Consider the following 14,157-nt stretch of genomic DNA (forward strand, 5'->3'; position numbering starts at 1 on the left):
AAATGAAAGAATTGCTAACTCAACGGCCTCAACCTCCTGAGTCCAGTCAGCGAGCTGAATCCAGCCGCCAGACTCAGAATGTGGCAGATGATAGTGATCCAGAAGTGGATGAAGTCATTATGTCTGATACATCTCCCAATAGCAATAACGCTGGGGGTGGTTTAACGCACCCTCCCAATAATGATATTGGGGGTGGTTCAATGGCACCTCTTACAGGGGGTGGCCTAACTCATTCTCCTCAACGTCCTTCGAATGAAGACATAGACGATGACGAGAAAATGAAAGAGCTTGAAAATAAAGTCAATACTTTGATGACGGTCCAAGAAGTGAAAAAGACGGGTATTCCATGTTCCTATCCAAGAGAATGTGATTCAATACCATACCCGGCAAAATTCAATTTGATTAACTTCACACCGTTTGACGGGAAAAGCTCGCCTACTCAGCACTTGATTTATTTCAAGTCTCATTTGGGCATGATCTCTGGAAATGAGGCTTTAATGGTCCGGTCATTCGTTGGCACCCTTCGTGGGCCCGCCTTCGATTGGTACCGACGTCTCAAGCCAGGAAGCATTAATTGCTGGGATGACATGGAAAGTTTGTTCCTCAGCAATTTCTTCGATAACGACACCGAAGTGTCAATCAGATCCCTTTTAGATGAGAAGCAAAAAGACGGAGAGTCAGTCGACAATTTTGTCAAGCGCTTCCGTAACAAGGCAATGAATTGCAGAGATCCTGTTACAGAGGAGTTCATCCTGCAAACATGCCACAATAATCTCTCTATCGATGTCCTGAAAGCCCTGGGGGTCGTACCATCCAAAACTTGAAAAGATTTGAAAATGCGCGGTGAACAAGCTGAACATTTTCTTAAAAGAAAGAAAGCTGAGAGAAGCCGACCGACGACATATGCAATCACTGGGAATGCGACTCCCGATCCGAGGTTTCAAAAGGAGTATTCTTTCGAAGATGATGAAGCTCCAGCCATCTTAAAATACCTCATCGCCAATGATAAAATTGAGCTACCACCTATTAAAGATCAGGAGGGAGCTAAGAGGGTTACGGATCCAAATTACTGTGCGTACCACAGAAGGGTTCTTCATCCCACCGAGGTTTGCTTTGGATTAAAAAATAAAATCCAAGCCTTAATTGATTCCGGTGTCATAATGGCGAAACAAGCCAAATAAAAATGACGCCATACTCCATTGGATACACGAGTATAAACTGTTCTCCTTAACTCTATTGGATACACGAGTATAAACTGTTCTCCTTAACTCCATGGGATACATGAGTATAAACTGTTTTCCCCTAACTCCGAAGAGTATACGAGTATAAACTGCTTCTTCATGTCACTCCAAAGAGTATACGAGTATAAACTGCTTCTCATTCCTCTAACCGGTATACGAGGTTAAACTGCCCCCTGAAACTCCAATCAGTATATGAGTCTAAACTATTTCTTTTCTTTCACGGGAAGTTCCTGGAGAATTTTTACATGTAATATTCTTAAGGATAACCCAGTTATATAACTCAGTATGATGTTAGACCCAGTTTTGCGAAAGAAGCTGGGGGTGGATGGTTCATGTAACGGGAAGTTGTTAGACCCAGTTTTGCGAAAGAAGCTGGGGGTGGATGGTTCATGTAACGGGAAGTTCTCGGAAGAATACTATATGTAATTTTCTTAGGGATAACCCGATCATTACAAACAAAGTGATAAACACTATATCCCCACGGAGATTTCTGAATACTCTTTTGCTGAAATGAGATTCGATCACTTCTTTAGATCAATCTTCCCTCACAAAATTCTTATTTGGTCAAACCTTTAAACAGTTAGGACCAAAGCCAAAATCCCCTCTCGATTCCTTTCATGAACGAGAGGTCCACAAATTGAACTATCAAACCTTTAAACAGTTAGGACCGTCTCAAATTCTCATTTGGTCAAACCTTTAAACAGTTAGGACCAAAGCCAAACTCCCCTCTCGATTCCTTCCATGAACGAGAGGTCCACAAATTGAACGATCAAACCTTTAAACAATCAGGATCGTTTCAAACCCCTATTTGGTCAAACCTTTAAACAGTTAGGACCAAAGCTAAAATCCCCTCTCGATTCCTTCCATGAACGAGAGGTTCATAAATTGAACGATCAAACCTTTAAACAGTTAGGATCGTTTCAAACCCTTATTTGGTCAAACCTTTAAACAGTTAGGACCAAAGCCAAAATCCCCTCTCGATTTCTTCCATAAACGAGAGGTCCACAAATTAAACGATCAAACCTTTAAACAGTTAGGATCGTCTCAAACCCCTATTTGATCAAACCTTTAAACAGTTAGGACCAAAGCCAAAATCCCCTCTCGATTCCTTCCATGAACGAGAGGTCCACAAATTGAACAATCAAACCTTTAAACAGTTAGGACCACAGCCAAAATCTCCTTTCGATTCATTTTGCGAACGAAAGGTCCAACTTTGAATTGAATAATCAAACCTTATGACAGTTAGGATTATTCGAACCAATTCAGATTCTCTAAGTGGAGATCCCACTTTGAGTTTCCTTTACACCAGGAGATAGAATATAAAATTCTTCCTCTTCGATTTCGGGTTTATCTCTACCAACAAACAAGAGACCAGGAGATAGAATATAAAATTCTTCCTCTCCGATTTTGGGTTTATCTCTACCAACAAACAAGAGACCAGGAGATAGAATATAAAATTCTTCCTTTCTGATTTGGGTTTATCTCTACCAACAAAAAAGGGACCATGTTACTCCAATAGGTACACGAGTCTAAACTGTTTTCCTATATTCGACAGGCAGTTTCTGGAGAATATTAATCTGAATATTCTTAAGGATAACCTGACGAACTCTCAATAGACATACAAGCATCAATATGGAAATACCAGCCTCGATTCAAGATCTCAACAACGGTCCAGCGATAAACGCAGTGCCGGAGAAGCATTAGCTATTTTACAAAGAACTGAATAGACTAATGGATGAAGAGATCAAGAGCCGAAGCCATTTTATGGAGTCCTCTACACGATCTACTCAACCAAGTATTGAAGGGATCGTAGGTAAAATCTATCTTATCCAAAGTATCACAGACTTCTCTATACAATAATGAGTCTGGAATACTTTGGAGGGGGTATCTGTAGGCGTCAAAAAATGCTGAAAAGATATCCAAATACAGCTCAAGAGGAAATCATTCAAAAAATGCAAGTATGGTCTGTCTCGCACGCAAGACAGCCTTTGCTGTCTCGCCGTGCGAGACAGCCTTTGCTGTCTCGCCATGCGAGACAGTGTTCTCTGTCTCGCACGCGAGACAGTGTTCTCTGTCTCGCCATGCAAGACAGCATTCTCTGTCTCGCCCACGAGACAGCTTTCAAAGAAGTCAGAAACCATTTTGTAACCGTCGACACGTGGCCACCAACTGTTCAAGAACGTGAGAAACGTCGTGGGCGAGAATCACGTTGATAACTGCCAAAATGTAGGCGTCAAAAAATGCTGAAAGATATCCAAATACAGCTCAAGAGGAAATCATTCAAAAAATGCAAGTATGGGCTGTCTCGCCGTGCGAGACAGCCTTTGCTGTCTCGCACGCGAGACAGTATTTACTGTCTCGCCCGCAAGACAACCTTCAAAAGATCAGAAACTATTTTGTAACCGCCGACACGTGTCCATTAACTACCAAGGGACGTGGAAAATATCGTGGGCGAGAATCACGTTGATAACTGCCAAAATAACGGAGTTGTAAAACGTGAAAATGTAGTTACAAGAAAACTGCCAGACAGTTACTGTTTCCGAGATAATGTTTACTGTCTCGTGGGCCGAGACAGTCTTTACTGTCTTGGAACCCGAGACAGTCTTTGCTGTCTCGGGGCCGCCGAGACAGCAAACACTGTCTCGGGAGTGCAGTTTGTCCTAGGGGCTATAAATACCCCCTTGAGGTCGATTTTTGAGGGGGCTGATCATTTTGAGCACTTTGAAGCAGAGAGAGAAGAGTTCCTGAGCTTCTGGCCATTCCTTGAGATTCGAGCTTTGACTTGATCTTAAGAAGAACGACTATCTTACTTTGATAAGATATCGTTTCAAATTCTCACTTCGATAAACGAAGGAAGAATCATTAAACCCCTCACGATTTAATCAGAATCTATGATTTGGTGGTCCACGAGTCAAAGCGCTCCCGGCACAGGCAAAGATCCCACGCAAGCAGCGATCCAAACAACGATCCTGCGTTTGTTTCTAAAAAGTTATAATTTTCATCTTGTTGTGTAAAAGAAGTCTTATAAAAAGGCTATCTCTTTTGAATTTATTATAATCGACCGAAGATATAATGAATTCCACAACAAGACCAGCTTTTGACGAAAACATCGACATATTCATTTTTGTTGCCAGGATAGCTCAATCTTTCATATAGTCAATGGATTTGAAGTTCTCATCTAAAGATAGGAAAATTGCATTTATTAGACAATCTTCTGGTAAATCATCACTTTGATTCTTTATCAAAATAGAAGTGGGCAATGCTATTAGGTCATCAGCCACTGTCGGTTCATCTCCATTTCCAACTCTTAAAGGGAATTCGCTAAATGTTGAATCTGTTCTTGCTCTCAAATTCTTCGATAGCTTCAACTTTTCCATTTTGCTCCACAAATATGAGCTTACTAAACTTTCTCTAATAGTTTGTGATCTTGTTGCGCGGGGTACTACTGGTAAAACTTGTCTGAAATCCCCACCAAATACTATTACTTTGCCACCAAATGGTTCATCTTGATCCATTATATCCCTTAATATTCTATCTAATGTTTCAATTGCAACATGTTTAGCCATTGGAGCTTCATCCAAAATTATTAACTTAGCTATCATAATCTGCTTTGAGGTTCCATCTTGCTTGGATATGCTACACATAGATGATTCTGTTGTTGGGATTTTTATCTTAAATATGAAATGTGCTGTTCGGCCTCCGGGCATTATTACTGCTGCCACGCATGATGTCGCTGTAGCAAGAGCTATCATCCCTTCTGATCTTACTTTGTCTAGCAAAGCACGGTATAAGAATGCCTTCCCAGTTCCTCCTGGACCATCAATAAAGAAAATCCCGCTTTTATTTCCTTGAATTCGTGATAGTACGGAAGTGTATGCATTATATTGTTCTGAATTGAGTGATGATTCAGCATTGAGGTCTTCATCTGGAATTTGTACATTGAGTTCATCTTGAATTTCTGGTCTTCATCTGGAATTTGTACATTGAGTTCATCTTGAATTTCTCTTGGGTATGAACTTCCTTTTGAATAAGGGTTAGTTTGAATAGGCGGTAAATTAAATTTCTTGATATCATTTCCCATGCTCTCTGAGAAGAATTTAATGTTGTAAAGGGTGTCGTTTATAATCGCAACTTTCGTAGCACCAGGTTTCCTTGAGAAGTCTTCAGATAATGAGTCAAGGTATCGATCCCATAATTTACCAGGTTTCCTTGAGAAGTCTTCAGATAATGAGTCAAGGTATCGATCCCATAATTTATTAACATCTGCGGGCTCACAGTGAACCAGTATGGTTGCAAGGTATCGATCCCATAATTTATTAACATCTGCGGGCTCACAGTGAACCAGTATGGTTGCAAACAGGCGACGAAGGGTTGCTGGTATTTGAAAGATGACGGCTTCATCTAAGCATTCTCTGATGCTATTATCTGATTCCAATAAACCTAATTTTTTAGCTGAATATTTGAATGATGTGCATTGAATTCCATCCACGGTCAATTGATTCTCAAATGAGGTGGGGCATCTGATGCGAGTAAGTAAAAGGCGTAAGTAATATCTTTCCCCTTCAATTGGGTTAGCACCATTTATACGGCCTATCACCTGTCTTTGTTTTCTTGGACTCCAACATTTTGTTGTCGAATCCTAAACATAATATTCGGGAAGTTCACAATACAATAACTTTTTTTCTTGGTCTTTTTTTGGTTTTGATTTGTTGGCTTCTTTAATTTTTGAACATAGTGTAAAAAATTCTGTAAGCATCGTCTTGTGGACATGGTCCCAGCGGATAAGCTTCGATAGGTCTTGATTTTTCCAATAGGAAACAAACTGTTAATTCGACAAGTGTAGTTGTAAGTTGATGACACTCGACAATCTCTTAACTGTTGAAGGAGATGGAGTTAGTATAAAAATTGTGTAATAAGCTCATCCGCTGTCTTCGATAATTTGATTGATGGAGTTAGTATAAAACATACACGGCCTTTATCTATAGATTGATTCGGCAAGTGTAGTTGTAATTTGATTATAGATAATGTAGTTAAAACTATAAAGGGGTATATTTGTCTAAAAAAGATTGTACGCTACTTATTCAAACACCATCATTAAAATTAAATTTGAAAATTAGAATTTGATTATAGATAAGGTAGTTAAAACAAACACCATCATTAAAATTAAATTTGAAAATTAGAATTTGATTATAGATAAGGTAGTTAAAACTATAAAGGGGTATATTTGTCTAAAAAAGATTTTCCGAACTCGTGCTTTTAAAGGGAGTATGATATAGATCCAAAAGCATAAATCCTTATGATTAAATAAAACTATACAGTCTATACTAATAAGTAGGCTTTAAATGGGGGAAAAATAGTATACATACCACTACAATGGCCATGATGCTTCAAATTATGTGTTTTTTATCTTGAGATAAAACCACGTTAAGAGTAAATTATTTCTCTTTGAAGTTGGCGAATCAACAGACATTATTAACATGATCATCTTCATCAATCTCTTTGCAACTTATTGTCAATTTACATAGAACTTCAATGTCTCCCATCCTCTTGATTGCATTCTATGGTGTGATTTATAGGAGTTGACGGTTTAAATAACAGTTATAAATAATTGTGGGACTATGATCAAAACATTAAAGAATCAATGAACCGATATCTAAATAATAATAATAATTAAAAAAAACAAACCATATATCCTTTTCTATATTAGTAAGTAGGCCACAGACATAGGTAAAAGTAACAATACATGCAACCGCAAAGATTTTGATACATCAAATCAAACTCCAACTTCATGTGATTTTATCTTGAGACGAAACCTTAAACCACACAACACTATACATATATTTTGCTTGGAAAACTCAACGAAACAATCATCTTGTTCAATCTCTTGCACCTCATTATCAATTTGCAGCGCGACAGTTCTTCCTTATCTCTCCATCGCTCCCCGTGACAACTCCAACCTGTCCCATCCTCTTGATCGAATTCTTGAACGCGTTGGTGAAGTTTTTCAAATCTTGAAGCTTGTCAACAATATTACTTGCTCTATCATTAGTGAGCAGAGCAGCATCAGATTGAAAAAGACCTTTACCTTGTTTTAATGTTATAAAGTAGTTACTGTCAAATTTTGTGCTGCTCTCTGGATCCGTAGGTACGGTTGTGGTTGTATCTGACTGGCTTTTGCATTGTGTTCTTAAGAATGAAGCATAAGTTGAGTTTAAGGATGGGTCTGAGTCTCCTTTGCCTGTGAAGTTGTAGAGCCTGTTGCTGAAGAGATTGCAGTGTCCTACTCCAATTGTGTGTGCACCTGAAAATGGGAGGAAAATGAAAGTTTGGTGGCTTTGGATCTGAAATTTAAAGAATTTTCTTTCTATTTTGTGATACCATGCCATAATTTTTTTGGGTAGATTACTAAAGTACATTCTCCGTCGAAACTTTTCAAGACTCGTATAAAATCCCTATGAGGTTCTAAAATTGGTAGTTTCCATCTGTTTTAAAACTTTAGTCATAAAAAATGACGATGCACGTGATTATTATACTGAAAACAGATAGTGATGCCAACTTATTTTTTCATAAACTTCTTTGATTGAGCCTGCACATATATATCAAATGTCGCATATTAACTCAAGCTCGTTTGCTCATAACTAACAATATATTACGTAATACCTGATAACACAACAAGATCCTTAGCATCAAGATTTTTACTAGCAAAGGACTGCACAAGAGTACTGAAATCAGAGAGGGGGGAGGGAATATCATTAAGTGCCTCCTGTATCTGAGAAACTCTACCATCTCTCCTTCCAGTCTCAACTTCCCATATGGACGCATTGAACTGTGTCAAAATCGCATAAAAGCATATCAATCAGGGGGAAAAAAAATGAAAATCTTTGTCAATGAGATATTTTAAATCAATGGCTCACTTGAAAGGAAACTCCATCTCTTGCAGCCAATGCAACTATATCAGCACAAGAGACTGTATTAGGACAAGCCTTCTCCAATGCAGTCTTTGCTTCATCGATGATTTCGAAACCTGCTAGCGTTAAGTTTGGAGGTGCATCCTTTTCAGCAGTTTGATTTGCTGAGTCAAGCAATATGGAGGCATCGCAACCCTGCAGACAGTAGTCAAATCAACAGTCTATTAAAGCATTATGTATACGGTTACTAGATTGCGGAACATATGCAAAAGCAATAAACGTATATAAACAGAGCCCTAGATACATGAGAGTAGAGAGAAATCCTAGAAATGTGTTATCTGGACTAGTTACATCAACATTTCATACAGTTCCCACTATTATAGTTTTTTGGGTTAATTGCACATGCACCCCTGATGTATCGCACTTTGGAACTTATCACCCTGTAGTTTGATTTTGGTGGATAGACCCCTAAGCGAATTCTTTCGATTTTTTTTACCTTCGTGGAAGGAGAAACTTGTTTCTTCAGCAACTTGAACCCCAAAAACTTCATTTGGGAGATCTATCTGCCAAAATCAAACTACGAAGAGTAATAGGTTCCAAAACATGTTACCATGGGGGTCTCAAGTAGTTGGTCTTATGAGTCTTGACGTAGTCCATTCATAATCGAGTTAAACGAGTTGCATAAAGAATTCACTTAGGTATCTATCTGCCAAAATCAAACTACAAAGCATAATAAGTTCAACAACTTGATACTACTGGGTCTTTGCAATTGGAATGATGAACTTCATTGAAACTTACTCTCACAAAGCAATCATGGAAGAACATTCTAAGAAATTTTGCAGCTAACTCTGAGTTTGCAGCAACATGTTTCCATATAATCTTCTGAACAATTTCCTCAGCTTGAGGACATGTTTTCTTGTAGAAATGATTCTCTAGTCCGGCTGCGGCTTGGCCTTTGGTTGACCTATCAAGAACTATGACAAAGGCTAGAGAGAGAATGAGGAGGAAGCTTGACTTCATCTCTATTAAGTTTATTTAGTTGAGTTTTGAATGCCAGAACTAGCTAATAATGGTTTCTATTTATAGGTTGAGATGGTCAGTTAGCATCTTTGGGTTATTTATTTGTTCATATTATTATTTCTGACTTTTGACAAATTTTTTTGGATGAAATATGTTCATCATCTTAGTCAACCTGCAGTTGTTATTTGCGAAATGACTTGATGACAGTACTTGTTTGCTTAGGTTTCAATCAATCATCTGTGATTTGCTAACCTGGAATATGCATTAATAGCTAATGCATTTATAAATGATATTTTAAAAGATATACTGGGGCTTAGGGGTTAAAGTTTTATATTATTGAAGTGCTTAATTACAAAGACTGAGTGTTTGTTTTGGCATATACTATTGTTAATTTGGATTTGTCTTATCTCATCAAACATGTTTTCCTTGGTTTGCAAATAATTCAAAGATTTTATATGAACAGATCAATATGAAATTAATCATATTACATTACTAACAAATTAGATTGTATTGTACGAAAGAAATATCTGTGGTTCTTTTTTTTTTCCGCTTTCCAAATTCACGTTAAATATGTATATGGTAGGACTCAATATGAAGTACTTTGATCTTAAAAGTATTTTAGATCGCACAAAAAGTCGAAAGTTGTAATAAGGATAGGGGTATAATTCCTTATTCTAGTTAATTTTAGCTATGCTTCATTTGTAAACATGGCTGATAGATTAACCACAATAAAAGAGAACCAATTAGCATTGAAGGTTTTTTTCTTCTAATAAAAATTGGTAGTGGAAGAAGGACTGTGGGCTTTGACTCCAGCGCGTCTTATCCGATTTATCTATTTTATGATAGCGAAGTTGGTAATCGTTGGTAGAGAAAATGACGGTGGTTTTGTTAATAAAAGAGAATGTAGACTTAGACTTTGAACTTGAGATAGTGATTAAATCGAGTATAATTACTTTACAAGCAACCTGGTACATATGCCTTCATTGTTTATTCTGTCAGTGTACAATATATACAACCAGCTAGATAAAGACTAAAAGACTGTTTTACCCCTCAAACTTCTGAATGGGAAAAAAAACATGTAAAGGGAAAACCAGCGCAAAACAGAATGCGAAATATCACTGATACTCTGATTAGAGGAGTTGGATATTCAGGTCTTTGAGCAAATGATAAACAGATCAAGTATGAAATTGATCGGATTGCCGCCACTAATCGTGTATCAGTAGATCAGTTATGAGTGTCAGATCCTTGAATTAGGTGCACCGTGCACATAAACAAGTTGTTCAAACTCAAACCCTCGTAAATATTAGTACGTTATCAGAGCTAAACTAGCCATTTGTGCCTAACCTTCTCTTCTCATTAGTCCAATACAGCAAAAATACTGCAGGACGTGCGAGTTTACTGAGTCTCAGCTTACGCTCTTTCCTCGTTCAAATTATCAGGCATTGTAAGCTCACAAGCAACTAACTGGCTTACAGCGCAACCTCAACTTGGGAGAGTTGGTAGAGCAGTTGCTTCCCATGGGAGAACACTTTTTTGTTAAATAATATGGAGTTGTTATGTTCTTAAAACCTACCTAAAAAAGTCAAAAAAATAAATAAAAAAAATCATAAATAAAAGATGTGTGCATTATTGAAAGAAGTGAGTGGATTAAAAGGTGCTAACGAAAGTCAAAAGTAAAGAATGTCTTCTAATGTATGAAGATAGAAGATGTGCATTATCTAACCTTAATAGATTACAAAACTCCATACTGATTAAAATCTCACCAGGTCACAAGAAAACAATCTAAATGTCTTAATACTGCATATTCACTATTATATCACAATAAAAAAAATGTCAAAAACACGCAACACATCCCACTTACCATTAAAAACACCAAGAATTGTTCAAATGTACAAAATATAACTTCAACGTACTAAGAAGAAAGATTACCTAGTTAAAAAAAAGAAAAAAAAAGAAAAACCAACAAACAAACAAGCAAACAAGATACATGTTTTCAACCAGAATTTTTATTATGATCAATACAAAAATAACGAAGAACACGCAAAACTTTCCGAAACTGTCACACGAAATCACAAAGCAATATTGTTCAAATTAATATAACCCGAAACATCTAAATTAAAGCAAAAATTAACTTCAACATACATTTTCCCACTCCTAGTATGTTTATCTGCATTAATCAATATCTATGGATCACGCTTTAGGCATTGATCATTAGTTAGGCATATGCACGCGAGAAACAACATTCTATAAATGTGACACGAAAGACCCTCATCTTCTCAACTAATTAAACTCTTTTTGCTTCAAGCCATTAATTTCTAGTCCCTATATTTTTCGTCTAGACTCTTGAATCTTTAGTTCCATTGAAATCAACCATGGCTAGGGGAGGAGGACCTGATGAATGTGTTGAAATCATCTTAGCCTTCATCCTCCCTCCTCTTGGAGTATTCCTCAAGTGTGGATGTGGGGTAATTACCCTTCTAATACTTTTTTTTCAAATTATTTTGATTCTATTTTCTCTAATTAATTAATTTCTAAAAGAAAATTAAGTGAACTTGTTAATTTTCCAAACTCAAGCTCTCATGCTCATTCCTTTTTATGGGCCTGAAATAATTAACAAATGGTCCATTGATTGCTCTACCAACTATTATGTTGTATTCAATTTGGTAGTTCTTTTTAACGGTAAACAAATAATTTTAGTATTTAGTTTATAGATGAATAGAATTAAACCATGTGTATATTCAATTTGTTTGCTTGTAATGAAATTCAGAGTTGAAAATTATTCCTTTATAATTACCATGCATACAATTCAAAAAAAAATGTACTTTGAATATTTGGTTAAATAACAGATTTTGACTCTTTAAATCTCTCAATTTTAATATGGAAGTTAAGTAGAAGTCGTAACATCAAATTCTTTAGAAGAAAGTGTTGTGCGCAGCGGAAATTTCGGCAGCACTTCGGCAGCACAACAAGAGAGATTAGATCGATAAGAATTCCCGTCTCACCAAGGAAACAAGAATCTGAAGCGGATATCTCAACCAAGTGAGATATCGGCTCTTCCTCTCATCAGTTCTAGGACTGACCTGTCGAGGGATCCTACAAGCTATTACAAATCACGACAAGAACACAACTTTTACGTGGTTCGGCAAATAGCCTACGTCCACGGGGCAAGGAGGGGGAGATCTACTATTAGAGGGAGAGATACAATTGGGGTTTACAATCACTCAATTTAAACCCTCACACAAACTCTCAGATCCCTCACACAAACTCTCTCTACAAAAGGAGCCAAAAAGAGACTCTGTTCGTTTTCCGTAGCCGCCAACAAAAAAAACCCCAGAGTCTCTGACCTCGCACCCAATTGCACAGCCTCCTGTGCACTTGAATCAGCCGCTCCTTTTTATCACTGCCTTGGCCCTCGTGTTTTTCTCCTTCAGCCGCAAAGCATACCCAGCCCCTTGCACACACCCCCACAAAACCCTAGGATGGGTATTAATAGCAGGGGATGTCGGGTCAATCGGGTAGGCTAGCAAAATTGTCCGCTGGACAATTCACAAAGCAACACACAACAAAGCAACCCATGTGAAACACAGCAACCCACGTGAACACATTCACGTGAAGGTGGACCCCATTCACAATTCTCCACCTCGACGAAGTTTTCCCAAAACTGAGCCGACACCAACCAAACCAAATGGCTCACTTGTTGTATCCAGTACGCCATGACAACGGACTCATGACAACGGACTCCATCCACACAAGTCGAGACCCAAACGGGAGTGCGAACACTCACCCAAAACAAATAGTGTCTACTCACCAATCAAACTGAGCCTACACCGACTACACCAAATGCCTCACTTGCTGAGACACAGATGGGAGTGCAAACACTCACCCCAAACGTCGATGTCGCTCACCAAATCGGCTGCATAATAAAGACTGCCTACGTATCCTCTTGCCCAAAGAATCAAGCCTTCACGTAGTTCACCCAAATGGCCTCCAAAGGCTTTCAATCAAATAGAAAAGTCTGTAGCTCTTCTTCAATATCACCAAACGATCTGCAACTGATAGCACTCCCAATAGCCCTAAATTGAGACAAATCACTCTTCTTCAATATCACCAAACGATCTGCAACTGATAGCACTCCCAATAGCCCTAAATTGAGACAAATCAAACACCTCCATCTGAGGTGAACCTTCTGCAACTGATAGCACTCCCAATAGCCCTAAATTGAGACAAATCAAACACCTCCATCTGAGGTGAACCTATGATCGTATCCAAATCAAGTCCATCAGCTGCAATCGAAACCAACTCATCATCTGCATCCAAATCCAAATGATCCCCAATCTGTGTCACCTCAGCTGGAATCCCAAATGATACAGTATGATCTGGAGTCTCCACCCAACATGGAGTAGCATCACTCTCCACCTGCTGCGATACCCTAATGATCTGATCACCACTCTCCACCTGCCGAGAGTTAAACGTGACATACCTGCTCAGAACAATGTCAGAAGCCAATACCTGATAATCAAACACGCCTCTGAATCCTAAATATGCTATCGGATCAAATCTCACATCCACGATGTGACCAAGTGCTGGGTAGCCAAACATCTGACGCAACCTAAAATCTGAAGCAGCTCCACCAGATCCAAAATCTCTACATGCAGCAGTCGGCAACCTATACATAAGATGGTCCAAACATGTCGTAGCCCGCACACCAATGCCAATGCTCGACATCAAACATCGATCCTCCCCCAGAAAGGAACAGCTCCCCAAATTTGCCATCTCGCCTCGTCGCCTCAAAGTTTCCACACCGATGAAGTGTCTCCAATTGCCGTGAGCTCGGCACAAATGCAGAAATATGTCCCTCTTGTACCTCCCTCTAACATCAGACTGAAGTACCTTCACCTTTCTGCCAATAGACTTCCTCCATTTGTTGCGGGCTTCTAGGACTTCACACTAACGGGACTTGATTGCAACCCACCAATGCCTAGAGCAAT

At 38.5% G+C, this 14,157-nt stretch overlaps 1 protein-coding gene across 1 annotated transcript; it reads right to left on the bottom strand.

Annotated features, from left to right (window-relative positions):
• On the bottom strand, positions 6,941-9,169 carry LOC109822151 (peroxidase 27-like). The gene is made up of 4 exons (XM_020388312.1): positions 8,948-9,169; positions 8,156-8,344; positions 7,902-8,067; positions 6,941-7,542 (listed from the first exon to the last, which is right to left on the bottom strand). Exons 1-4 carry the CDS (start codon positions 9,167-9,169, stop codon positions 7,139-7,141), a joined length of 981 nt encoding a protein of 326 aa, XP_020243901.1. The 3' UTR covers positions 6,941-7,138.

The sequence above is a fragment of the Asparagus officinalis genome, chromosome 8, assembly GCF_001876935.1.
Source record: "Asparagus officinalis chromosome 8, Aspof.V1, whole genome shotgun sequence".
NCBI lineage: Eukaryota > Viridiplantae > Streptophyta > Magnoliopsida > Asparagales > Asparagaceae > Asparagus > Asparagus officinalis.